At 45.0% G+C, this 27,228-nt stretch overlaps 2 protein-coding genes across 2 annotated transcripts; both read right to left on the bottom strand.

The window, feature by feature from the left end:
• Positions 1-4,402: 4,402 nt before the first annotated feature.
• LOC121568126 (olfactory receptor 2AT4-like) lies at positions 4,403-5,377 on the bottom strand. Its single transcript, XM_045212796.1, has one exon. The coding sequence runs from the start codon at positions 5,375-5,377 to the stop codon at positions 4,403-4,405; it is 975 nt and encodes a 324-aa protein (XP_045068731.1).
• A 17,209-nt stretch (positions 5,378-22,586) lies between these two features.
• Positions 22,587-23,561, bottom strand: LOC121568128 (olfactory receptor 2AT4-like). Its single transcript, XM_041878712.2, has one exon. It carries the CDS (start codon positions 23,559-23,561, stop codon positions 22,587-22,589), a length of 975 nt encoding a protein of 324 aa, XP_041734646.2.
• Between the last annotated feature and the right edge of the window lie 3,667 nt (positions 23,562-27,228).

Raw genomic sequence — 27,228 nt, 5'->3', positions numbered from 1 at the left:
GACGTGAGAGAACTTGGGAAGGTTGAACACCAGACGGGCTGCGGCATTCTGGATGAGTCGTAGGGGCTTAATGGCACAGGCAGGGAGCCCAGCCAACAGCGAGTTGCAGTAATCCAGACGGGAGATGTTAAGTGCCTGGATTAGGACCTGTGCCGCTTCCTGTGTAAGGCAGGGTCGTACTCTCCGAATGTTGTAGAGCATGATCCTACAGGATCGGGTCACCACCTTGATGTTAGCGGAGAACGACAGGGTGTTGTCCAGGGTCACGCCAAGGCTCTTCGCACTCTGGGAGGAGGACACAACGGAGTTGTCAACCGTGATGGCGAGATCATGGAATGGGCAGTCCTTCCCCGGGAGGAAGAGCAGCTCCGTCTTGCCAAGGTTCAGCTTGAGGTGGTGATCCGTCATCCACACTGATATGTCTGCCAGACATGCAGAGATGCGATTCGCCACCTGGTTATCAGAAGGGGGAAAGGAGAAGATTAGTTGTGTGTCGTCTGCGTAGCAATGATAGGAGAGGCCATGTGAGGATATGACAGAGCCAAGTGACTTGGTGTATAGCGAGAATAGGAGAGGGCCTAGAACTGAGCCCTGGGGGACACCAGTGGTGAGAGCACGTGGTGCGGAGACAGCTTCTCACCACGCCACTTGGTAGGAGCGACCGGTCAGGTAGGACGCAATCCAAGAGTGAGCCGCGCCGGAGATGACCAGCTCGGAGAGGGTGGAGAGGAGGATCTGATGGTTCACAGTATCAAAGGCAGCAGACAGGTCTAGAAGGACAAGAGCAGAGGAGAGAGAGTTAGCTTTAGCAGTGCGGAGAGCCTCTGTGACACAGAGAAGAGCAGTCTCAGTTGAATGACCAGTCTTGAAACCTGACTGGTTTGGATCAAGAAGGTCATTCTAAAAGAGATAGCAAGAGAGTTGGCTAAAGACGGCACGCTCAATAGTTTTGGAGAGAAAAGAAAGAAGGGATACTGGTCTGTAGTTGTTGACATCAGAGGGATTGAGTGTTGGTTTTTTGAGAAGGGGTGCAACTCTCGCTCTCTTGGAGACGGAAGGGACATAGCCAGCGGTCAAGGATGAGTTGATCAGCGAGGTGAGGTAAGGGAGAAGGTCACCGGAGATTGTCTGGAGAAGAGAGGAGGGGATAGGGTCAAGCGGGCAGGTTGTTGGGCGGCCTGCCTTCACAAGTCGCAAGATTCTGGAGAGAGAGGGGAGAAAGAAGTCAAAGCATAGGGTAGGGGTAGTGTGAGCAGGACCAGCAGTGTCATTTGACTTAACAAACGAGGATCGGATGTCGTCAACCTTCTTTTCATAATGGTTGACGAAGTCATCCACAGAGAGGGAGGGGGGTATTCAGCATGGAGGAGAATGTGGCAAAGAGCTTCCATGGGTTAGAGGCGGATGCTTGGAATTTAAAGTGGTAGAAAGTGGCCTTAGCAGCAGAAACAGATGAAGAAAATGTAGAGAGGAGGGAGTGAAAAGATGCCAGGTCTGCAGGGAGTCTAGTTTTCTTCCATTTCCGCTCAGCTGCCCGGAGCTCTGCTCTGTGAGCTCGCAATGAGTCATCAAGCCACGGAGCTGGAGGGGAGGACCGAGCCGGCCGGGAGGATAGGGGACATAGAGAGTCAAAGGATGCGGAAAGGGAGGAGAGGAGGGTTGAGGAGGCAGAATCAGGAGATTGGAGGGAGAAGGATTGAGCAGAGGGAAGAGATGATAGGATGGAAGAGGGGAGAGTAGCGGGAGAGAGAGAGCGAAGGTTGCGACGGCGCATTACCATCTGTGTAGGGGCAGAGTGAGTAGTGTTGGAGGAGAGGGAGAGAGAAAAGGATACAAAGTAGTGGTCGGAGACTTGGAGGGGAGTTGCAGTGAGATTAGTAGAAGAACAGCATCTAGTAAATATGAGGTCAAGCGTATTGCCTGCCTTGTGAGTAGGGGGGGGACGGTGAGAGGGTGAGGTCAAAAGAGGAGAGGAGTGGAAAGAAGGAGGCAGAGAGAAATGAGTCAAATGTAGACGTAGGGAGGTTGAAATCCCCCAGAACTGTGAGGGGTGAGCCATCCTCAGGAAAGGAACTTATCAAGGCGTCAAGCTCATTGATGAACTCTCCAAGGGAACCTGGAGGGCGATAGATGACAAGGATATTAAGCTTAAATGGGCTAGTGACTGTGACAGCATGGAATTCAAATGAGGAGACAGACAGATGGGTCAGGGGAAAAATTGAGAATGTCCACTTAGGAGAGATGAGGATTCCTGTGCCACCACCCCGCTGACCAGATGCTCTCGGGGTATGCGAGAACACATGGTCAGACGAGGAGAGAGCAGCAGGAGTAGCAGTGTTTTCAGTGGTAATCCATGTTTCCGTCAGCGCCAAGAAGTCGAGGGACTGGAGGGTAGCATAGGCTGGGATGAAGTCTGCCTTGTTGGCAGCAGAACGGCAGTTCCAGAGGCTGCCTGAGACCTGGAACTCCACGTGGGTCGTGCGTGCAGGGGCCACCAGGTTAGAGAGGCAGCAGCCACGCGGTGTGAGGCGTTTGTGTAGCCTGTGCGGAGAGGAGAGAACAGGGATAGGCAGAGGCATAGTTGACAGGCTGCAGCAGATGGCTACAATAATGCAGAGGAGATCGGAATAAAATGGACTATACATCTGGGAAAGGAGAGAGCGGGGCCTCCCTCACCACAACTTCCAAATATAACTCTCCCAACTTCCACCTCAGAAACTATAATTGTTGTAAACTACAGCGGTTCAATGTTTTCTAGGAATAGACTAACCTAGTTTATTCAGCTAGCTAACTAGGTGCAGTATTATTCCGTGAAAAACATCCGGGCACCTCGTCATAAGACGCCACAGCCAGCTAGCATGCCGGTCTCCAACAGCAGGGTTTAGCGCCAATACTCAGCCACAACAACCACCAGTGTATCAACACACAAGCAGATCGTTCGTGTCCGTGTCTAACGTTGTGGGTTAGTCCCGACAGCTTGAGCGAGTCCGTCGTCAACTTATTCAGCCAGTTAGTTAGCTAGATTAGTTAGCAAACTAGCTAGCCATTGCTTTCAGACAAAGAAGAACCCCTCCTTTCACGGCACGAACACACAGAGAGAGCCAAACTGACGTTAACTAGTCACCCATGTCCCGAATTCCTTGAGCGACTCGGGCTATCAATATGTAAAAAACAAAACACAAGTGTAGGTTATGACTTACCCCTAGCAGCTACTGTTAGCTAGCCAAGTGCAAAGCTAGCCACTGGCCAAGTGCAAAGCTAAACATATGGAAGAAGGTACTCTGGTCAGATAAGACTAAAATTAAGCTTTTTGGCCATCAAGGAAAACGCTATGTCTGGCACAAACCCAACACCTCTCATCACCCCGAGAACACCATCCCCACAGTGAAGCATGGTGGTGGCAGCATCATGGTGTGGGGATGTTTTTCATCGGCAGGGACTGGGAAACTGGTCAGAATAGAAAGAATGATGGATGGCGCTAAATACAGGGAAATTCTTGAGGGAAATCTGTTTCAGTCTTCCAGAGATTTGAGACTGGGACAGAGGTTCACCTTCCAGCAGGACAATGACCCTCAGCATACTGCTAAAGCAACACTCGAGTGGTTTAAGGGGAAACATTTAAGTGTCTTGGAATGGCCTAGTCAAAGCCTAGACCTCAATCCAATTGGGAATCTGTGGTATGACTTAAAGATTGCTGTACACCAGCGGAACCCATCCAACTTGAAGGAGCTGGAGCAGTTTTGCCTTGAAGAATGGGCAAAAATCCCAGTGGCTAGATGTGCCAAGCTTATAGAGACATACCCAAAGAGACTTGCAGCTGTAAATGCTGCAAAAGATGGCTCTACAAAGTATTGACTATGGGGGGATGAATAGTTATGCACGCTCAAGTTTTCTGTATTTTTTGTCTTATTTCTTGTTTGTTTCACAAAAAAAATTATTTTGCATCTTCAAAGTGGTAGGCATGTTGTGTAAATCAAATGAAACAAACCCCCCAAAAATCCATTTTATTTCCAGGTTGTAAGGCAACAAAATAGGAAAAATGCCAAGGGGGGTGAATACTTTCGCAAGCCACTGTATATTTTGTATCGCTGGGTTATTTTCCCTGTGTGCCTTGTTGGTTCCAGTGCGCCTGTTTTGCACACTGGACTGTTTTGACGCTTTACTGCGTAACTCTGTTATTCTGTGATTTACCCTCCTGCGCCTGACTCCTTCAACTCACCCATCACAACATGCTACATCTGTGTCAATCTAACAAGGTGTTCGCTGCTCTTACACAGAGTTAGGGCCTTATATGTCAATTTAGGATTTGAAGTCAGGATATGATACTCAGTTAATATTGTTGTCGGGACAAGTATTTCTAAACATAATAACAAAACTCCATTTCTGATTAAAAATAATTTAATCATTGGCTTACAGCAAAGACATTCTCTTTTTTTGGAGCAGTTGACTTCTTGAATCTTTTCATTAAGCTTTGTTTTACATCTTTTGTCTTGAAACAGTATATCAGTGGATTGATCATAGGAGGGAGCAGGCTATACAACATGATAATAACAATACGTAAATCAGTGCTGAGTCTAATGCCGATATTGCTAGACAGATAAATAAAACACCTGGGGAGATAATACAGGGCAATGATGATCAGCTGACAACTGCAGGTAGAAAGGGTTTTGAGGCGGCCTTGGGTGCTCGCAATCTTAAGAACTGCCACAATAATAGAGCAATATGAGAATATAATAAAAGCAAGGGGTCCCAGTAATGTCACCATTGCTACAACAAAAGCAGGAAAACTATAAAGGGCCCTGTCAGTGCATGCAAGCGTTGTTATAGCGATATGATCACAGTAGCACTGCATGATTTTGTTTGAATCACAGTAAGGAAGAGGATAGGCCCTTATTACCATCATCAATGGGCCGGCTTTTGCAACAATCCACGCAGTGGCACTGAGAATATGAATAGTGGTGTTTTGGATAATCATTGGATATCTGAGCGGAAAACAGATTGAAACATATCGGTCTAAAGCCATTATAAATAGAATGTATGAATTTACAGTACCAAAATAGTGCACTAAGTACATCTGAACAAAACAACCTGTGAATGAAATGTCTCCTGCTTCAAACCAATACCTGGCAATAATCTTTGGTAATGTGGTGGTGCTAAAGAGAACATCAGAAACAACTAGATTTAAAATAATAAAATACATGGGTTTGTGGAGATCCCGGTCTGTTGCCAACAATACAAGAATAACAACATTTCCTATTAAAGTGCAAAAATATACCAAGAATAATACAGTTGATGCAAGGCCGTAGAACTCTGGCTGAAGTCCAGGGAACCCAACGATGACAAACTCTGTCACAAAGCTGTGATTCCCTGCTGACATGATGATGGGCTCTTAGACAACCTGTGGAAATTATGGATTAATGAATTATTGAGTCCTTCGTTGCAATACAACTGAAAACATTGTGTTTCATTTTGAAAATGAGTTACACTGATGACCTAAAACGTGATGTTGTATGAAGTTGTAACACATTTTATTTTACCTAGTTTTGTCAACTCAATTTGATTTTACTTAGCTTACGTTACCAGGCTGCCTTTCATCTTTAAATTACTGTATGTCAACTCAGGAAATCAAGTTGAGTTAACAAAACTAGGTAAAAACTAGGTAGCACAATTGTTGTATTATATTATAAGTTCATACAACTTCATACATTTTATATCAACTGAGTATATTCCTTAAAGAATACCTGGAATACTATAACAGTAATCCTTCTACCCCCCATAAAAAAATTAATAATAATAATAATAATACTTTTTTTTAAACCATTTTATGTTGAATGGACCAATTTGTAAGTCGCTCTGGATAAGAGAGTCTGCTAAATGACTTAAATGTAAAATCTTTTTCTTGTTGACACTAAACTTTTTACAGGGAAAAGTAGTAGGACGTCAATGCAATATGTATCATTATAGGTTAATGTACATATCTCTTCTAGCGTACCGGTATGTTTTAACATCACATTATCTTATTGATATTAAAAGTGATATAAAAGTATTGATCACATTATACACAGAGTATACAAAACATGCCCTTTCCATGACGTAGACTGACCAGGTGAATCCAGGTGAAAGCTATGATCCCTTATTAATGTCACTTGTTAAATCCACTTCAATCAGTGTATATGAAGGGGAGGAGACAGGTTAAAGAAGGATGTTTAAGCCTTGAGACAATTGAGACTGGATTGTGTATGCGTGCCATTCAAAGGGTGAATGGGCAAGACAAATGATTTAAGTGCCTTTGAGCGGGGTATGGTAGTAGATGCCAGGCGCACCGGTTTGTGTCAAAAACTGCAACGGTGCTAGGATTTTCACGCTCAACAGTTTTCTGTGAGTATCAAGAATGGTCCACCACCCAAAGGACATCCAACTCGACACAATTGTGGGAAGCATTGGAGTCAACAAGGGCCAGCATCCCTGTGGAACGCTTTCGACACCTTGTAGAGAATTGAGGCTGCTCTGAGGGCAAAAGGGGGTGAAACTCAATATTAGGAAGGTGTTGCTAATGTTTGGTATACTCAGTGTATGTCCCACTACATATTACTGTCAAGATATGAAGACATTCAAAGAATAATACAAAAATAATCAATGACTGTTATTCAGCAATCTATTTTCGCCCAATGTGTGGAATGTCAATACAAAAGCTGCACCTCACAATAAGCCTTTCAATGGAGTCTTGTATCATGAACTGAAGTTATCCAATGTTATCATCTGAAGATTAGAGAACATATTCCATCTCATTCATATTACAAATATATTCAGAAAACACATTAAGAAGATGCATAAAGTGAGCTATCAAGACATGCCATGTAACTCCAGATCTGCATAGTAGTAAATCAGGGCTTACCAAAGTCTGATGTCTGACATGGACACGGCAGTGTACAATTTATAATAAATGTTGATACCCGTGTGATATAATTATGCACCTGACCTTACTCCCTAAGGAAGTTATCCTCAAAGTGTTTGAGTTTTTTCTCTTGTTCTTTGTCATGTATTTATTTAAATCATGATGTAATGATGCAAAATATCTACACAAACACAAAGTATTCAAAGACACATTTTTATTTAATCATACTTATCAATGAAAAGACTTAGGTAGTTACATACACAGATATGGTTAGCTATCTTAATAAATAAATAATCTTTTTTTTTTTTTGCTTTTTTAACCCATTTGTTCCAAAGAAATATCCCAGACATGCCACTATGGAAATCGTATGCCATTAGTAACCCTAACATGTAATCCATATAGCTTTTTTAAAATATTGAAAAGTTAAAAAGTATGTTTTATTCACGGTCACAATTGTGACTGATGGGAACATACAGTGCTCTGCCTATAATAAAATTAAACCCACATTCCTTAGCCCCAATATCTAAATACCTCAGCCCACATACCCACACACCTAAACCCAATTAACCACACACCACAGCCCTGTCACCCCCATGCCCTAACCCTAAAACCCATATGCCAACACCCTATTGAAGTGTATTGGCAAAGGAACTGGGGTCTATGAGTAACAAATAGGGTATTTTGGGCTAGGATATGGGTGAATCGGTATTAATACTTGATTGTATCAATTGGGTATTGGCAAATGGGTTTTAGGGTTAGGGCATGGGGGTGACAGGGCTGGGGTAGCAGGTAGTTTAGTGGTTATGAGCGTCGTGCCAGTAACCGAAAGGTCGCTGGTTCTAATCCCCAAGCCGACTAGGTGAAAAATCTGTTGATGTGCCCTTGAACAAGGCACTTAACCCTAATTGCTCCTGTAAGTCGCACTGGATAATAGCGTCTGCTAAATTACTAAAATGTAAATGTTAATTGGATGTGGGTATGTGGGCTGAGGTATATAAACTATCTTCATGTATGAGAAGAAAATCAGGACAAAATTAACCCATAATATAGCAGTCGCCACAGTAGAAGCTACGGTGAAATAATATGTAGGATTCACGCATGCTGCTCTTACTAAGGCAGCATATTCACAAAGGCTGTACGGGAGTTTATTTGATCCACAGAATGGCAGATTGTTCACCAAGCCAGTCCACAAACCGGCAAATAAGCAGCCTACTGCCCAAGTGGCTATTATAAGCAAACAAATATTTGTCTTTTTGACTCTGACCAGACTGGCATTGGAAGTCTCTGAAATTATTACTTTCTTAAAGTGAACCAGCTTCTCTCAGCTACTTGAGGAAGCCCACGTCATGATTCTCATTAGACAAATACAGTACATGCTGATTGGTATCCAAAAACAGGTGCAAAATCTGCCCACTAGAACATGCATACATGCTGATTGGCTCAAAGGCCTGCCTAGAAGACACATAAAGACAGACATATTTTGAGTGACCACCCTGCAAAACCGCCCTGCAGTTTTCCTTGATCTGTAATTGGTTGAATTGGACCCTGCGTCCTTTCATGGGTGAACTGTAATCACTGAGGGCCAAATCCCTAATTTGATAACCCAATCTCTGTCATGCTGTAAGTCTTGCATTGATGACAATGGTGAATTCCATGTACAGATCTCAAGATAGGACCTAGTCCAGGCCAGTATGAAAAAGTGTGAAAATGTATGCACTCACTAACTGTATGACGCTCTGGATAAGAGCGTCTGCTAAATGACTAAAATGTAAAATGTAGTCCTGTGGGGACATTCCTTCCTCCTCCACTTGATACAGTCGCGACCAAAATTATTGGCACCCTTGATAGAGATAAGCAAAAGTTACTTTATAAAATAAATAATACAAATACTGAGCTATATTGTATGCAATTTAAAAAAAAAAGTATATTATTTTATACCAAAAAAATAGTAATTAAAAAAATCTCTAAAAGATGGGTGTCAAAATTATTGGCACCCCTAACAATTCATTAAAATATAATCAAGAATACCGTTTCTATTGTTAATCTCAGTTTAAGTAACTGTATTTTGGCCTTTCATGGCTTCCTGTTTTACTCGGGTATAAAAATGTAAAATACATCTGTCATCCATCACATTTACATTGCATTTACATCATTTAGCAGACGCTCTTATCCAGAGCGACTTACAAATTGGTGCAATCACCTTATAGCTAGTGGGATAACCACTTTACAATTATATATATATTTTTAAATTTAATGTTGTTTTTTTTGAATATATATATTTTTAATTTGTAAAAATTGTTTTTTATTATTTTTATTATTTTTTCATTTTTTTTTCTCTATTTCTGCTTTTCCTCCCGGGGAAGGACTGCCCGTTCCATGATCTCGCCATCACGGTTGACAACTCCGTTGTGTCCTCCTCCCAGAGTGCGAAGAGCCTTGGCGTGACCCTGGACAACACCCTGTCGTTCTCCGCTAACATCAAGGCGGTGACCCGATCCTGTAGGATCATGCTCTACAATATTCGGAGAGTACGACCCTGCCTTACACAGGAAGCGGCACAGGTCCTAATCCAGGCACTTGTCATCTCCCGTCTGGATTACTGCAACTCGCTGTTGGCTGGGCTCCCTGCCTGTGCCATTAACCCCCTACAACTCATCCAGAATGCCGCAGCCTGTCTGGTGTTCAACCTTCCCAAGTTCTCTCACGTCACCCCGCTCCTCCGCACACTCCACTGGCTTCCAGTTGAAGCTCGCATCTGCTACAAGACCATGGTGCTTGCCTACGGAGCTGTGAGGGGAACGGCACCTCCGTACCTTCAGGCTCTGATCAGTCCCTACACCCAAACGAGGGCATTGCGTTCATCCACCTCTGGCCTGCTGGCTCCCCTACCTCTGCGGAAGCATAGTTCCCACTCAGCCCAGTCAAAGCTGTTCGCTGCTCTGGCACCCCAATGGTGGAACAAGCTCCCTCACGACGCCAGGACAGCGGAGTCACTCACCAACTTCCGGAGACATTTGAAACCCCACCTCTTTAAGGAATACCTGGGATAGGATAAAGTAATCATTCTACCCCCCTTACCCCAACCCACCCCCCCCCAAAAAAAAATATATAAAATAAATAAATAAAATAATAATAATAATAAGAATTGTAAAGTGGTTATCCCACTGGCTATAAGGTGAATGCACCTATTTGTAAGTCGCTCTGGATAAGAGCGTCTGCTAAATGACGTAAATGTAAATGTAAATGTAAAGAGGGCAAAGAGCTTCCTTGGGTTAGAGGCAGATGCTTGGAATTTAGAATGGTAGAAAGTGGCCTTAGCAGCAGAAACAGATGAAGAAAATGTAGAGAGGAGGGAATGAAAAGATGCCAGGTCCGCAGGGAGTCTAGTTTTCCTCCATTTCCGCTCGGCTGCCCGGAGCCCTGTTCTGTGAGCTTGCAATGAGTCATCAAGCCACGGAGCTGGAGGGGAGGACCGAGCCGGCCGGGAGGATAGGCGACATAGAGAGTCAAAGGATGCAGAAAGGGAGGAGAGGAGGGTTGAGGAGGCAGAATCAGGAGATTGGAGGGAGAAGGATTGAGCAGAGGGAAGAGATGATAGGATGGAAGAGGAGAGAGTAGCGGGGAGAGAGAGAGCCGAAGGTTGCGACGGCGCATTACCATCTGAGTAGGGGGCAGAGTGAGTAGTGTTGGAGGAGAGCGAGAGAGAAAAGGATACAAAGTAGTGGTCGGAGACATGGAGGGGAGTTGCAGTGAGATTAGTAGAAGAACAGCATCTAGTAAAGATGAGGTCAAGCGTATTGCCTGCCTTGTGAGTAGGGGGGGACGGTGAGAGGGTGAGGTCAAAAGAGGAGAGGAGTGGAAAGAAGGAGGCAGAGAGAAATGAGTCAAAGGTAGACGTAGGGAGGTTGAAGTCCCCCTGAACTGTGAGGGGTGAGCCATCCTCAGGAAAGGAACTTATCAAGGCGTCAAGCTCATTGATGAACTCTCCAAGGGAACCTGGAGGGCGATAGATGACAAGGATATTAAGCTTAAATGGGCTAGTGACTGTGACAGCATGGAATTCAAATGAGGAGATAGACAGATGGGTCAGGGGAAAAATAGAGAATGTCCACTTGGGAGAGATGAGGATTCCTGTGCCACCACCCCGCTGACCAGATGCTCTCGGGGTATGCGAGAGCACATGGTCAGACGAGGAGAGAGCAGTAGGAGTAGCAGTGTTTTCAGTGGTAATCCATGTTTCCTTCAGCGCCAAGAAGTCGAGGGACTGGAGGGTAGCATAGGCCATGGGGAAAGGCAACGAACTCACAAACGAAAAGAGAATTTGGTTGTTGACTTTCATAAATGTCTCCTGAGTGGCGCAGTGGTCTAAGGCACTACATCGCAGTGCTAGCTGTGCCACTAGAGATCCTGGTTCGAATCCAGGCTCTGTCGTAGCCGGCCGTGACCGGGAGACCCATGGGGCGGCGCGCAATTGGCCCAGCGTCGTCCAGGGTAGGGGAGGGAATGGCCGGCAGGGATGTAGCTCAGTTGATAGAGCATGGCGTTTGCAACGCCAGGGTTGTGGGTTCGATTCCCACGGGGGCCAGTATAAAAAAGATATGTATTCACAAACTGTAAGTCGCTCTGGATAAGAGCGTCTGCTAAATGACTAAAATGTAAATGTAAATGTAATAAATCAGGCAATGGGTACAAAAAAACATCTTTAAAAAACAAATATACCGCTTACCACTATTAGAGCAACAATTCAGAAGTTTAAGACTACTGGGACAGTGGAAAACTTGCCTGGAAAAGGACCCAAGTGTATCTTGTCCCCACGCACGTGAGGAAGATGGTTCGGGAGGTAAAGAGAAGTCCAAGTGCCACAGTTGGAGAATTACAGAACTTGGTCGCATCTTCGGTTCACCAAGTCTCCATATCTTCAATTAGACGCAACCTCCATACCAATAGGCTATTTTGAAGGGTTGCCATAAAAAAAAAGCCTTTATTGATAACAACCAACACATGTAAATGCCTGGAGTTCCAGCATTGCCATTTGGATTGGAACCAGGTGCTATGGTCAGATTAGACGAAAACAGAGCTCTTAGGCCAAACACACCAGTGGTGGGTTTGGCCTCGAAAGAAGGATGCATATGTAGAAAATAAACTTGTACCTACTGTAAACATGGTGGTGGATCTTTGATGTAATGGGACTGTTTTGTTTCTACTGGTCCTGGGGCCAATGTTAAGGTCAACGGCATCATGATCTCTACCAAGTACCAGGACATTTGAGCCAAAAACCTGGTTGCCTCTGCCAGGAGGCTGAAACTCGGCCGCAAGTGGATCGTCCATCAAGACAATGACCCCAAGCACACATCAAATCCACAAATAAATGGTTAATTGACCACAACGTCAACATCTCTGAACTTGAATCCCATTAAAAACCTGTGGTTTGAATTGAAGAGGGCAGTCCATAAGCGCAGATCGAAGGAGATCAATGATCTGGAAAGATTCTGTAAAGAGGAAAGGTCCCCTCCCAATGTGTTCTTCAATCTCATAAAACATTATAGAAAAAGGCTAAGTACACAAAGTATGGAAAACAGGGGTGCCAATAATTTTGACACCCATATCTATTTGAGATTTATTTGTATTACATGTTAAACAAAAAATTTTTATCTGAGCAATTGTATTAGTATAAAATACTATAATTTTCGAAAGAAATTGAGCATACAATATAGCTCAGTATATTTTTGCTAATCTTTATCAAGGGTGACAATAATGTCGGTCGTGACTGTATGTTATTTGATTATGTCTTTGGCTCCTACCTTTTTAATATTGCATTCCCTTGAGCTCCCCTCTCTCTCCAACCTTTCATTCTCTGTGAGTAGGTTTGGACAAGTTGAAGTTATTCATTAGTGTAGCCACCCTGTCACAGACAGCGCAGTGCCAGTGGATCGCTAAGGGTCAATGGGGAAGTGTACGATGTAATCCCAAGGCACAGCTTGTCTAATGATATTAGTACACCGTTTATAAATCCCCTAGGAAGAACAGGCAGCAGCAGTCTGTTAAACGACCCCACAGGGGTTCCAGCATTAATCATTTGATAGAGTAGCTAATATCCCCAGCGACTGTTCTGAGGTGTAAACAGACCAAGACAAGAAAGTGTGCATGAGCTTTCACAATCAGCTTTCATAGCCCATTCATAACCATAATGGGCTACACTAGAAAAAGGCCAACACCATGATTTGCTTACCTTATCTTTCAACATGAAACGTCAGACCCTGGTCAAATAAGGAAAGGACATTCTATTAAAAAGAGAATGAAATTATTATTTTCACTTCATAGTTTACAGTATAATGTTCTGTAATTAGCACAGTTCTTTAATACATAAAATATAAATCATATTATTTGAGAATCCTTGGGCCTGGCAAAAGTGGTTGAAAGTCTGTGGTGTGATTGCAATGAAGACACACCATTAGAAGAAATACATTTCAGCTAAACAAAAATAGACTAAATGTAGCTTCGTTAATATGATATATGCATAAAGTATGAATATAATTTGTTGAGAGAAAGCCAAAGACCATTGTTTGCACATGCATACTGAACTCATAACAGCAAAACAGGAACACACACACACACACAGTACACACACACACACACACAGTACACACACACACACACACACACAGTACACACACACACACACACCTCACTAATCACACACAAGGGAACATAGACACTAATTACACAGTAATCCTTAAAGACTTAATTTGTTGTATGTTGTTGAAAGACAGGGGTTGCCTCTGAGAATCATATACACTACTAACAAACTTCTCTAAGTCTTACAAGAACATGACACAACACGTCAGTCACATGTACCCTAATACGCAATAGCTACTGTCACGCCCTGACTCTGGGGACTCTTATTTGTTGAGTCAGGGTGTGATTTTCTATATGGTGTAGATCTATGTTTATAGTCTAGTATGTCTAGATCTATGTTGGCCGGTGTGGTTCCCAATCAGAGGCAGCTGTCGCTCGTTGTCTCTGATTGGGGACCATACTTAGGCAGCCTATTGGCACTAGTGGGTTGTGGGATCTTGTTCCGTGTGAGGTATGTTGTTTGTGTACCTTGGACTTCACGTTTCGTTTAGTTTGTTGTTTTGTCGTTGTTTATTCGTTCCAAATAAACATGTACGCATATCACGCTGCGCCTTGGTTCGACCAGTCTGTTAACGAACGTGACAGAAGATCCCACCAAATGAGGACCAAGCAGCGTGTCCAGGAGCAGACAGCCTGGACATGGGAGGAGATCCTGGAAGGAAAGGGATCCTGGACATGGGAGGAGATTCAGGCCGGGATGGATCGCCGTCCTTGGGAGGAGACAGTGGAGGCCCGGTATAGAGAGGAGCAGCGGCAACGCAGAAGGCGCCGGCCGAGGAAGAAGCCCGAGAGACAGCCCCAATACATTTTTTTGGGGGGGCTAAAAGGGTGGTTGGCGGAGCCTAGTGTTAGAGCAGAGCCAACTCCCCGTACTCACGCGAGGAGGCGTGTGACTGGGCAGGCTCCGTGTTATGCGGAGCTACGTACTGTGTCACCAGTGTGCCGGCACAGTCCTGTACGTCCTGTGCTAGCACCACGCACGTGCCGTGCGAAGATGGGCATCCAGCCAGGACGGGGTGTGCCGGCTCAACGCTGCTGGTCTCCATTACGCCTCCTCGGTCCCGCATATCCTGCGCTGGTTCTACGTACTGTATCGCCAGTGCGCGTGCACAGTCCTGTGCGTCCTGTGCTAATGCCTCACACATACTGTGCGGAAGTAGGCATCCAGCCAGGACGGGTTGTGCCAGCTCTCCGCTTCAGACCTCCAGTCCGCCTCCACAGTCCGGTATGGCCTGTTCCTGCTCCTCGCACCAAACCAGTGGTGCGTGTTCCCAGCCCGGTCCGGCCTGTTCCTGCTCCTCGCACCAAACCAGCGGTGCGTGTTCCCAGCCCGGCCTGTTCCTGCTCCTCGCACCAAGCCAGTGGTGCGCGTTGCCAGCCCGGCCCGGCCTGTTCCTGCTCCTCGCACCAAGCCAGTGGTGCGCGTCGCCAGCCCGGCCCGGCCTGTTCCTGCTCCTCTCACCAAGCCAGTGGTGCGTGTCACCAGCCCGGCCTGGCCTGTTCCTGCTCCTCACACCAAGACAGTGGTGCGCGTCGCCAGTCCGGCCCGGCCTGTTCCCGCTCCTCGCACCAAGCCAGTGGTGCGCGTCGCCAGCCCGGCCCGGCCTGTTCCCGCTCCTCGCACCAAGCCAGTGGTGCGCGTCGCCAGCCCGGCCCGGCCTGTTCCTGCTCCTCTCACCAAGCCAGTGGTGCGTGTCACCAGCCCGGCCTGGCCTGTTCCTGCTCCTCGCACCAAGACAGTGGTGCGCGTCGCCAGTCCGGCCCGGCCTGTTCCTGCTCCTCGCACCAAGCCAGTGGTGCGTGTCGCCAGTCCGGCCCGGGCTGTTCCTGCTCCTCGCACCAAGCCAGTGGTGCATGATCCTAGTCCGGTTCGGCCTGTGCCTGCTCCTCGCACCAGACCAGTGGTGAGTGTGCCCAGTCGGCACGGCCCGTGCCCGTGCCCATTCCACCGGTGCCTGATCCAGCTCCGTTCAGCTGCTCCAGTCCGGAGCCAGAGCAGTCCGCTCCACCGGGGTCCAGTCCAGATCTGGTCAGCGGCTCCAGTCCGGAGCCTGAGCAGTCCACTCCACCGGTGCCCGGTCCAGCTCCGGTCAGCGGCTCCAGTCCAGACCCAGACGTCAGCCCCTCTCCAGGTTCGGGGTCTCCCACACCAGGGTCCAGACAGGGCTTGGAGTATAGTGGGAGGAAGGAGAGGGGAAGCAGCGCGCCGAGGTCCAGACCAGACCAGGGGCGCAACAGGGAGGCGGAGAATAGGTGGTTGTCACGCCCGGAGCCGGATCCGCCTCCGAGGCGGAATGATCACCCGGCTCCTACCCTGTTAAGTAAAGGTTGTGCGGTCGGAGTCCGCACCTTTGGTGGGGGGGTACTGTCACGCCCTGACTCTGGGGACTCTTATTTGTTGAGTCAGGGTGTGATTTTCTATATGGTGTAGATCTATGTTTATAGTCTAGTATGTCTAGATCTATGTTGGCCGGTGTGGTTCCCAATCAGAGGCAGCTGTCGCTCGTTGTCTCTGATTGGGGAACATACTTAGGCAGCCTATTGGCACTGTGGGTTGTGGGATCTTGTTCCGTGTGAGGTATGTTGTTTGTGTACCTTGGACTTCACGTTTCGTTTAGTTTGTTGTTTTGTCGTTGTTTATTCGTTCCAAATAAACATGTACGCATATCACGCTGCGCCTTGGTTCGACCAGTCTGTTAACGAACGTGACAGAAGATCCCACCAAATGAGGACCAAGCAGCGTGTCCAGGAGCAGACAGCCTGGACATGGGAGGAGATCCTGGAAGGAAAGGGATCCTGGACATGGGAGGAGATTCAGGCCGGGATGGATCGCCGTCCTTGGGAGGAGACAGTGGAGGCCCGGTATAGAGAGGAGCAGCGGCAACGCAGAAGGCGCCGGCCGAGGAAGAAGCCCGAGAGACAGCCCCAATACATTTTTTTGGGGGGCTAAAGGGTGGTTGGCGGAGCCTAGTGTTAGAGCAGAGCCAACTCCCCGTACTCACGCGAGGAGGCGTGTGACTGGGCAGGCTCCGTGTTATGCGGAGCTACGTACTGTGTCACCAGTGTGCCGGCACAGTCCTGTACGTCCTGTGCTAGCACCACGCACGTGCCGTGCGAAGATGGGCATCCAGCCAGGACGGGGTGTGCCGGCTCAACGCTGCTGGTCTCCATTACGCCTCCTCGGTCCCGCATATCCTGCGCTGGTTCTACGTACTGTATCGCCAGTGCGCGTGCACAGTCCTGTGCGTCCTGTGCTAATGCCTCACACATACTGTGCGGAAGTAGGCATCCAGCCAGGACGGGTTGTGCCAGCTCTCCGCTTCAGACCTCCAGTCCGCCTCCACAGTCCGGTATGGCCTGTTCCTGCTCCTCGCACCAAACCAGTGGTGCGTGTTCCCAGCCCGGTCCGGCCTGTTCCTGCTCCTCGCACCAAACCAGCGGTGCGTGTTCCCAGCCCGGCCTGTTCCTGCTCCTCGCACCAAGCCAGTGGTGCGCGTTGCCAGCCCGGCCCGGCCTGTTCCTGCTCCTCGCACCAAGCCAGTGGTGCGCGTCGCCAGCCCGGCCCGGCCTGTTCCTGCTCCTCTCACCAAGCCAGTGGTGCGTGTCACCAGCCCGGCCTGGCCTGTTCCTGCTCCTCACACCAAGACAGTGGTGCGCGTCGCCAGTCCGGCCCGGCCTGTTCCCGCTCCTCGCACCAAGCCAGTGGTGCGCGTCGCCAGCCCGGCCCGGCCTGTTCCCGCTCCTCGCACCAAGCCAGTGGTGCGCGTCGCCAGCCCGGCCCGGCCTGTTCCTGCTCCTCTCACCAAGCCAGTGGTGCGTGTCACCAGCCCGGCCTGGCCTGTTCCTGCTCCTCGCACCAAGACAGTGGTGCGCGTCGCCAGTCCGGCCCGGCCTGTTCCTGCTCCTCGCACCAAGCCAGTGGTGCGTGTCGCCAGTCCGGCCCGGGCTGTTCCTGCTCCTCGCACCAAGCCAGTGGTGCATGATCCTAGTCCGGTTCGGCCTGTGCCTGCTCCTCGCACCAGACCAGTGGTGAGTGTGCCCAGTCCGGCACGGCCCGTGCCCGTGCCCATTCCACCGGTGCCTGATCCAGCTCCGTTCAGCTGCTCCAGTCCGGAGCCAGAGCAGTCCGCTCCACCGGGGTCCAGTCCAGATCTGGTCAGCGGCTCCAGTCCGGAGCCTGAGCAGTCCACTCCACCGGTGCCCGGTCCAGCTCCGGTCAGCGGCTCCAGTCCAGACCCAGACGTCAGCCCCTCTCCAGGTTCGGGGTCTCCCACACCAGGGTCCAGACAGGGCTTGGAGTATAGTGGGAGGAAGGAGAGGGGAAGCAGCGCGCCGAGGTCCAGACCAGACCAGGGGCGCAACAGGGAGGCGGAGAATAGGTGGTTGTCACGCCCGGAGCCGGATCCGCCTCCGAGGCGGAATGATCACCCGGCTCCTACCCTGTTAAGTAAAGGTTGTGCGGTCGGAGTCCGCACCTTTGGTGGGGGGGTACTGTCACGCCCTGACTCTGGGGACTCTTATTTGTTGAGTCAGGGTGTGATTTTCTATATGGTGTAGATCTATGTTTATAGTCTAGTATGTCTAGATCTATGTTGGCCGGTGTGGTTCCCAATCAGAGGCAGCTGTCGCTCGTTGTCTCTGATTGGGGAACATACTTAGGCAGCCTATTGGCACTGTGGGTTGTGGGATCTTGTTCCGTGTGAGGTATGTTGTTTGTGTACCTTGGACTTCACGTTTCGTTTAGTTTGTTGTTTTGTCGTTGTGTTTATTCGGTATAATAAACATGTATGCATATCACGCTGCGCCTTGGTTCGACCAGTCTGTTAACGAACGTGACAGCTACTTATGTTTTATACTCAGTATTTTTGATTGAAATGTGTTTTTGTTTGAATAAATCATCAGAGGACGTTTTAAGGGAACTAGAAAATTAAGTGACTACTTTTCAACCAGTAGGCGTAGATGCCTGACGTTCACAAAAGCATTAACCGCTTATGAACGGTAGACATATATCTCTCAGAGCTGTAGGTAGAGCACTGGTTATCCATAATGTGGTCCTTCGTAGCGCAGTTGGTAGGTTATGGCGCTCGTAACGCTAGGAAAGTGGGATCAATTCCCGGGACCACCCATTCCTAACATATATGCACGCATGAATAAGTCGCTTTGGATAAAAGTGTCTGCTAAATGATATAAAGGTATATTTTATTTGTTTTCACATGATCAACCTAGTGTCCACGCAAAAGTTATGAAATGTGACAATGAGTGACATGAGAGTACTGACTGGATTGACTGCCTGCCCCCAGAATGACTGCATCTGGTCACTCCATTTAGTCACATTCAGAGCAATACAATTAAGCAATAAGACCCGAGGAGGTGTGGTATATGGCCAATATACTATGGCTAAGGGCTGTTCTTATGCACGACCCAATGCGGAGTGCCTGGATACAGCCCTTAGCTGTGGTATATTGGCCATATACCTCAACCCCCCGAGGTGCCTTATTAAAAACGGGTTACTAACATAATTAGACCAGTAAAAGGTATTTTTTTGTGATACCCATAGTATACGGTCTGATATACCACGGCTTTCAGCCAATCAGCATTCAGGGCTCAAACCACCCGGTTTATAAGTAAGCAATAAGGCCCGAGGGGGTGGGGTATTTAAGTGATAATGGCCTCAAAGCCAGTGTTTGGAGGATATGTTGACAATATATCCTCCAAATACCAGCTTCTCGGGCATTATCACTTAATTGGGCCAACTTTTAGAATTCTGAATATTGTTTTAATTCTAGATATTCATTTACATAGCATTGTTTAAATATTTCCTGCTTATATGTAATGTTAATTAGGCGCTGACATGGCTGCCATAGAATTTTGAAGTGTCATGTAAATGCTCATAAACCTCATTCAATTCCAGGGATGGGCAACTTTGATGGGGTGGGAGCCACAAAAAATGCCACAGTGGCTTGCGGGTCTGTGTACCCACATCCATTACCACACATGCATATAGAATTGAGGGGGGGGGGATTAAGCGGGCCAGAACGAGCTGCTATCTCATTGGTGCCTATGAGAGAGCCCAACTCTCTAAATACATGGCTCTGGTCAAATATAACATGTGTAATACCCTCAGTGCCATCATATTGCAATCATTCAGAATAGTTTGGTTTAGCAACCACTGAAAGCCTAGCATTTTCTTTCTTCATTAGGGACATTATCCATCCATTTTCATGTTTTGGACGTTAGGAAAATTATTATTATGTGGATGTATTCTAATCTCAGTTTAATATCAAGGATAGGGTTGGTTGTTGGGTCTCTACACAGGAAGTTCTCAGGTGAACTAACCAGGTATAAATATCCCATGCCATCATAGAGAGGAGGATAGCCATTGGATTTCCGGATGAGCTCATCCAAAGGAATGATGTAGATGTCTTAGAGGTCCAGATATACTACTGTATCATCTCACTGTGTGCCTATACAGTACATGCAGTATCCAGATGGCGTCAGGATTGTTGATATGGGGTCGGCAGGTAGCTTAGTGGGTAAGAGCGTTGTGCCAGTAACCGAAAGGTCGCTGGTTCTAATCCCCGAGCCGACTAGGTGAAAAATCTGTCGATGTGCCCTTAAGCAAGGCACTTAACCCTAATTGCTCCTGTAAGTCGCTCTGGATAAGAGCGTCTGCTAAATGACTAAAATGTAAATGTAAATATGAAAACATTCAATGAGTAGTATATAAAACAGGATGATGATACTTTATGTACATATTACAAATTATGATTCTGTATGAAGAGATAAACACGATTCAATATCATCTATCATAGTATTATTGTCTGTTTGGTGTACACTGTTTTCTCATTGTTTTGACTGTATTTAATTCATGACCACTTTTTCTGATTTGAAAATGAAAAAAACGTAAGAGAATGAGAATTGAGCGTATGTTTAGCTTTTTTGTGTTTAAATGTTGTAATATTGATTTCTAACAGCTATTCAGTAATGCAGGACTCTTAATCACATAAGAAGTGCATGTTCAGAATTCACATTGAATGACACCTATTTCTTACCTTGTACAGTGCCTTGCAAAAGTATTCATCCCCCTTGGCGTTTTTCCTATTTTGTTGCATTACAACCTGTAATTTAAATGGATTTTTATTTGGATTTCATGTAATGGACGTACACAAAATAGTCCAAATTGGTGAAGTGAAATGAAAAAAATAACTTTTTTCAAAAACTTCTAAAAAATAAATAACGAAAAAGTGGTGCTTGCAGATGTATTCACCCCCTTTGATATGAAACCCCTAAATAAGATCTGGTGCAACCAATTACCTTCAGAAGTCACATAATTAGTTAAATAAAGTCCACCTGTGTGCAATCTAAGTGTCAAATGATCTGTCACATGATCTCAATATATATACACCTGTTCTGAAATGCCCCAGAGTCTGCAACACCACTAAGCAAGAAGCACCACCAAGCAAACGGCACCATGAAGACCAAGGAGCTCTCCAAACAGGTCAGGGACAAAGTTGTGGAGAAGTAAGGATCAGGGTTGGGTTATAAAAAAATATCTGAAACTTTGAACATCCCACAGAGCGCCATTAAATGCATTATTAAAAAATTGAAAAATATGGCACCACAACAAACCTGCCAAGAGAGGGCCGCCCACCAAAACTCACAGACCAGGCAAGGAGGGCATTAATCAGAGAGGCAACAAAGAGACCAAAGATAACACTGAAGGAGCTGCAAAGCTCCACAGTGGAGATTGGAGTATCTGTCCATAGGACCACTTTAAGCTGTAACTCCACAGAGCTGGGCTTTATGGAAGAGTGGCCAGAAAAAAGCCATTGCTTAAAGAAAAAAATAAGCAAACACGTTTGGTGTTCGCCAAAAGCCATGTGGGAGACTCCCCAAACATATGGAAGAAGGTACTCTGTTCAGATAAGACTAAAATTAAGCTTTTTGGCCATCAAGGAAAACGCTATGTCTGGCACAAACCCAACACCTCTCATCACCCCGAGAACACCATCCCCACAGTGAAGCATGGTGGTGGCAGCATCATGTTGTGGGGGATGTTTTTCATCGGCAGGGACTGGGAAACTGGTCAGAATAGAACAAATGATGGATGGCGCTAAATACAGGGAAATTCTTGAGGGAAATCTGTTTCAGTCTTCCAGAGATTTGAGACTGGGACGGAGGTTCACCTTCCAGCAGGACAATGACCCTCAGCATACTGCTAAAGCAACACTCGAGTGGTTTAAGGGGAAACATTTAAGTGTCTTGGAATGGCCTAGTCAAAGCCTAGACCTCAATCCAATTGGGAATCTGTGGTATGACTTAAAGATTGCTGTACACCAGCGGAACCCATCCAACTTGAAGGAGCTGGAGCAGTTTTGCCTTGAAGAATGGGCAAAAATCCCAGTGGCTAGATGTGCCAAGCTTATAGAGACATACCCAAAGAGACTTGCAGCTGTAAATGCTGCAAAAGATGGCTCTACAAAGTATTGACTATGGGGGATGAATAGTTATGCACGCTCAAGTTTTCTGTATTTTTTGTCTTATTTCTTGTTTGTTTCACCCAAAAAATTATTTTGCATCTTCAAAGTGGTAGGCATGTTGTGTAAATCAAATGAAACAAACCCCCCAAAAATCCATTTTATTTCCAGGTTGTAAGGCAACAAAATAGGAAAAATGCCAAGGGGGGTGAATACTTTCGCAAGCCACTGTATATTTTGTATCGCTGGGTTATTTTCCCTGTGTGCCTTGTTGGTTCCAGTGCGCCTGTTTTGCACACTGGACTGTTTTGACGCTTTACTGCGTAACTCTGTTTTCCGGAATAAATCCTGTTATTCTGTGATTTACCCTCCTGCGCCTGACTCCTTCAACTCACCCATCACAACATGCTACATCTGTGTCAATCTAACAAGGTGTTCGCTGCTCTTACACAGAGTTAGGGCCTTATATGTCAATTTAGGATTTGAAGTCAGGATATGATACTCAGTTAATATTGTTGTCGGGACAAGTATTTCTAAACATAATAACAAAACTCAATTTCTGATTAAAAATAATTTAATCATTGGCTTACAGCAAAGACATTCTCTTGTTTTGGAGCAGTTGACTTCTTGAATCTTTTCATTAAGCTTTGTTTTATATCTTTTGTCTTGAAACAGTATATCAGTGGATTGATCATAGGAGGGAGCAGGCTATACAACATGATAATAACAATACGTAAATCAGTGCTGAGTCTAATGCCGATATTGCTAGACAGATAAATAAAACACCTGGGGAGATAATACAGGGCAATGATGATCAGCTGACCACTGCAGGTAGAAAGGGTTTTGAGGCGGCCTTGGGTGCTCGCAATCTTAAGAACTGCCACAATAATAGAGCAATATGAGAATATAATAAAAGCAAGGGGTCCCAGTAATGCCAGCATGGCAAAGATAAAAGCAGGAAAACTATAAAGGGCCCTGTCAGTGCATGCAAGCGTTGTTATAGCGATATGATCACAGTAGCACTGCATGATTTTGTTTGAATCACAGTAAGGAAGAGGATAGGCTCTGATTACCATCATCAATGGGCAGGCTTTTGCAACAATCCACGCAGTGGCACTGAGAATATGAATAGTGGCGTTTTGGATAATCATTGGATATTTGAGCGGAAAACAGATTGAAACATATCGGTCTAAAGCCATTATAAATAGAATGTATGAATTTACAGTACCAAAATAGTGCACTAAATACATCTGAACAAAACAACCTGTGAATGAAATGGCTCCTGCTTCAAACCAATACCTGGCAATAATCTTTGGTAATGTGGTGGTGCTAAAGAGAACATCAGAAACAACTAGATTTAAAATAATCAAATACATGGGTTTGTGGAGATCCCGGTCTGTTGCCAACAATACAAGAATAACAACATTTCCTGTTAAAGTGCCAAAATATACCAAGAATAATACAGTTGAGGCAAGGCCGTAGAACTCTGGCTGAAGTCCAGGGAACCCAACAATTACAAACTCTGTCACAAAGCTGTGATTCACTGCTGACATGATGATGGGCTCTTAGACAACCTGTGGAAATGATGGATTAATTAATTATTGAGTCCTTCGTGGCAATACAACTGAAAACATTGTGTTTCATTTTGAAAATGAGTTACACTGATGACTTAAAACGTGATGTTGTATGAAGTTGTAACACATTTTATTTTACCTAGTTTTGTCAACTCAATTTGATTTTACTTAGCTTACGTTACCAGGTTGCCTTTCATCTTTAAATTACAGTATGTCAACTCAGGAAATCAAGTTGAGTTAACAAAACTAGGTAAAAACTAGGTAGCACAATTGTTGTATTATATTATAAGTTCATACAACTTCATACATTTTATATCAACTGAGTATATTCCTTAAAGAATACCTGGAATACTATAACAGTAATCCTTCTACCCCCCATAAAAAACAACAAAAAAATTATTATAATAATTTTTAAAAAATCATTAGATAAAATATTTAAAAATATATATATATATTGAAAAAGTTAGGGTGGTTGTCCCACTGGCTAACCACCCTAACTTAAGTTAAGTTGAAGTTTATGTTGAATGGACCAATTTGTAAGTCGCTCTGGATAAGAGAGTCTGCTAAATGACTTAAATGTAAATGTAAAATCTTTTTCTTGTTGACACTAAACTTTTTACAGGGAAAAGTAGTAGGACGTCAATGCAATATGTATCATTATAGGTTAATGTACATATTTCTTCTAGCGTACCGGTATGTTTTAACATCACATTATCTTATTGATATTACAAGTGATATAAAATTATTGATCACATTATACACAGAGTATACAAAACATGCCCTTTCCATGACGTAGACTGACCAGGTGAATCCAGGTGAAAGCTATGATCCCTTATTAATGTCACTTGTTAAATCCACTTCAATCAGTGTATATGAAGGGGAGGAGACAGGTTAAAGAAGGATGTTTAAGCCTTGAGACAATTGAGACTGGATTGTGTATGCGTGCCATTCAGAGGGTGAATGGGCAAGACAAAATATTTAAGTGCCTTTGAGCGGGGTATGGTAGTAGGTGCCAGGCGCACCGGTTTGTGTCAAAAACTGCAACGGTGCTAGGATTTTCACGCTCAACAGTTTCCTGTGTGTATCAAGAATGGTCCAATACCCAAAGGACATCCAACTCGACACAATTGTGTGAAGCATTGGAGTCAACAAGGGCCAGCATCCCTGTGGAACGCTTTCTACACCTTGTAGAGAATTGAGGCTGTTCTGAGGGCAAAAGGGGGTGAAACTCAATATTAGGAAGGTGTTGCTAATGTTTGGTATACTCAGTATATGTCCCACTACATATTACTGTCAAGATATGAAGACATTCAAAGAATAATACAAAAATAATCAATGACTGTTATTCAGCAATCTATTTTTGCCCAATGTGTGGAATGTCAATACAAAAGTTGCACCTCACAATAAGCCTTTCAATGGAGTCTTGTATCATGAACTGAAGTTATCCAATGTTATCATCTGAAGATTAGAGAACATATTCCATCTCATTCATATTAAAAATATATTCAGAAAAACACATTAAGAAGATGCATAAAGTGAGCTATCAAGACATGCCATGTAACTCCAGATCTGCATAGTAGTAAATCAGGGCTTACCAAAGTCTGATGTCTGACATGGACACGGCAGTGTACAATTTATAATAAATGTTGATACCCATGTGATATAATTATGCACCTGACCTTACTCCCTAAGGAAGTTATCCTCAAAGTGTTTGAGTTTTTTCTCTTGTTCTTTGTCATGTATTTATTTAAATCATGATGTAATGATGCAAAATATCTACACAAACACAAATTATTCAAAGACACATTGTTATTTCATCATACTTATCAATGAAAAGAGCAAGGTAGTTACATACACAGATATGGTTAGCTATCTTAATAAATAAATAATCTTTTTTTTTTTTTTTTAGCTTTTTTAACCCATTTGTTCCAAAGAAATATCCCAGACATGCCACTATGGAAATCGTATGCCATTAGTAACCCTAACATGTAATCCATATAGCTTTTTTTAAATATTGAAAAGTTAAAAAGTATGTTTTATTCACGGTCACAATTGTGACTGATGGGAACATACAGTGCTCTGCCTATAATAAAATTAAACCCACATTCCTTAGCCCCAATATCTACATACCTCAGCCCACATACCCACACACCTAAACCCAATTAACCACACACCACAGCCCTGTCACCCCCATGCCCTAACCCTAAAACCCATATGCCAACACCCTATTGAAGTGTATTGACAAAGGAACTGGGGTCTATGAGTAACAAATAGGGTATTTTGGGCTAGGATATGGGTGAATCGGTATTAATACTTGATTGTATCAATTGGGTATTGGCAAATGGGTTTTAGGGTTAGGGCATGGGGGTGACAGGGCTGGGGTAGCAGGTAGTTTAGTGGTTATGAGCGTTGTGCCAGTAACCGAAAGGTCGCTGGTTCTAATCCCCAAGCCGACTAGGTGAAAAATCTGTTGATGTGCCCTTGAACAAGGCACTTAACCCTAATTGCTCCTGTATGTCGCACTGGATAATAGCGTCTGCTAAATGACTAAAATGTAAATGTTAATTGGATGTGGGTATGTGGGCTGAGGTATATAAACTATCTTCATGTATGAGAAGAAAATCAGGACAAAATTAACCCATAATATAGCAGTCGCCACAGTAGAAGCTACGGTGAAATAATATGTAGGATTCACGCATGCTGCTCTTACTAAGGCGGCATTTTCACAAAGGCTGTACGGGAGTTTATTTGATCCACAGAATGGCAGATTGTTCACCAAGCCAGTCCACAAACCGGCAAATAAGCAGCCTGACACTCTGACCAGACTGGCATTGGATGTCTCTGAAATTATTACTTTCTTAAAGTGAATCAGCTTCTGTCAGCTACTTGAGGAAGCCCACGTCATGATTCTCATTAGACAACTACAGTACATGCTGATTGGTATCCAAAAACAGGTGCAAAAACTGCCCACTAGAACATGCATACATGCTGATTGGTATCCAAAAACAGGTGTAAAACTGCCCACTAGAACATGCATACATGCTGATTGGTATCCAAAAACAGGTGTAAAAACTGCCCACTAGAACATGCATACATGCTGATTGGCTCAAAGGCCTATAAGACACATAAAGACAGACATATTTTGAGTGACCCGCCCTGCAGTTTTCCTTGATCTGTAATTGGTTGAATTGGACCCTGCGTCCTTTCATGGGTGAACTGTAATCACTGAGGGCCAAATCCCTAATTTGATAACCCAATCTCTCTCATGCTGTAAAGTCTTGCATTGATGACAATGGTGAATTCCATGTACAGATCTCAAGATAGGACCTAGTCCAGGCCAGTATGAAAAAGTATGAAAATGTATGCACTCACTAACTGTAAGACGCTCTGGATAAGAGGGTCTGCTAAATAACTAAAATGTAAAATGTAGTCCTGTGGGGACATTCCTTCCTCCTCCACTTGATACAGTCGTGACCAAAATTATTGGCACCCTTGATAGAGATAAGCAAAAGTTACTCTATAAAATAAATAATACAAATACTGAGCTATATTGTATGCACATTTTTATTTTTTAAAGTACATTATTTTATACCAAAACAGTGGCTCAGAGAAAAATATTTTCTTTAAAAAGTAATTTAAAAAATCT

The sequence above is a fragment of the Coregonus clupeaformis genome, unplaced genomic scaffold (genome assembly GCF_020615455.1).
Source record: "Coregonus clupeaformis isolate EN_2021a unplaced genomic scaffold, ASM2061545v1 scaf0052, whole genome shotgun sequence".
NCBI classification, from domain to species: domain Eukaryota; kingdom Metazoa; phylum Chordata; class Actinopteri; order Salmoniformes; family Salmonidae; genus Coregonus; species Coregonus clupeaformis.
The sequence above is the reverse complement of the archived record's forward strand: the minus strand, read 5'-3'. Positions and strand labels throughout refer to the sequence as shown.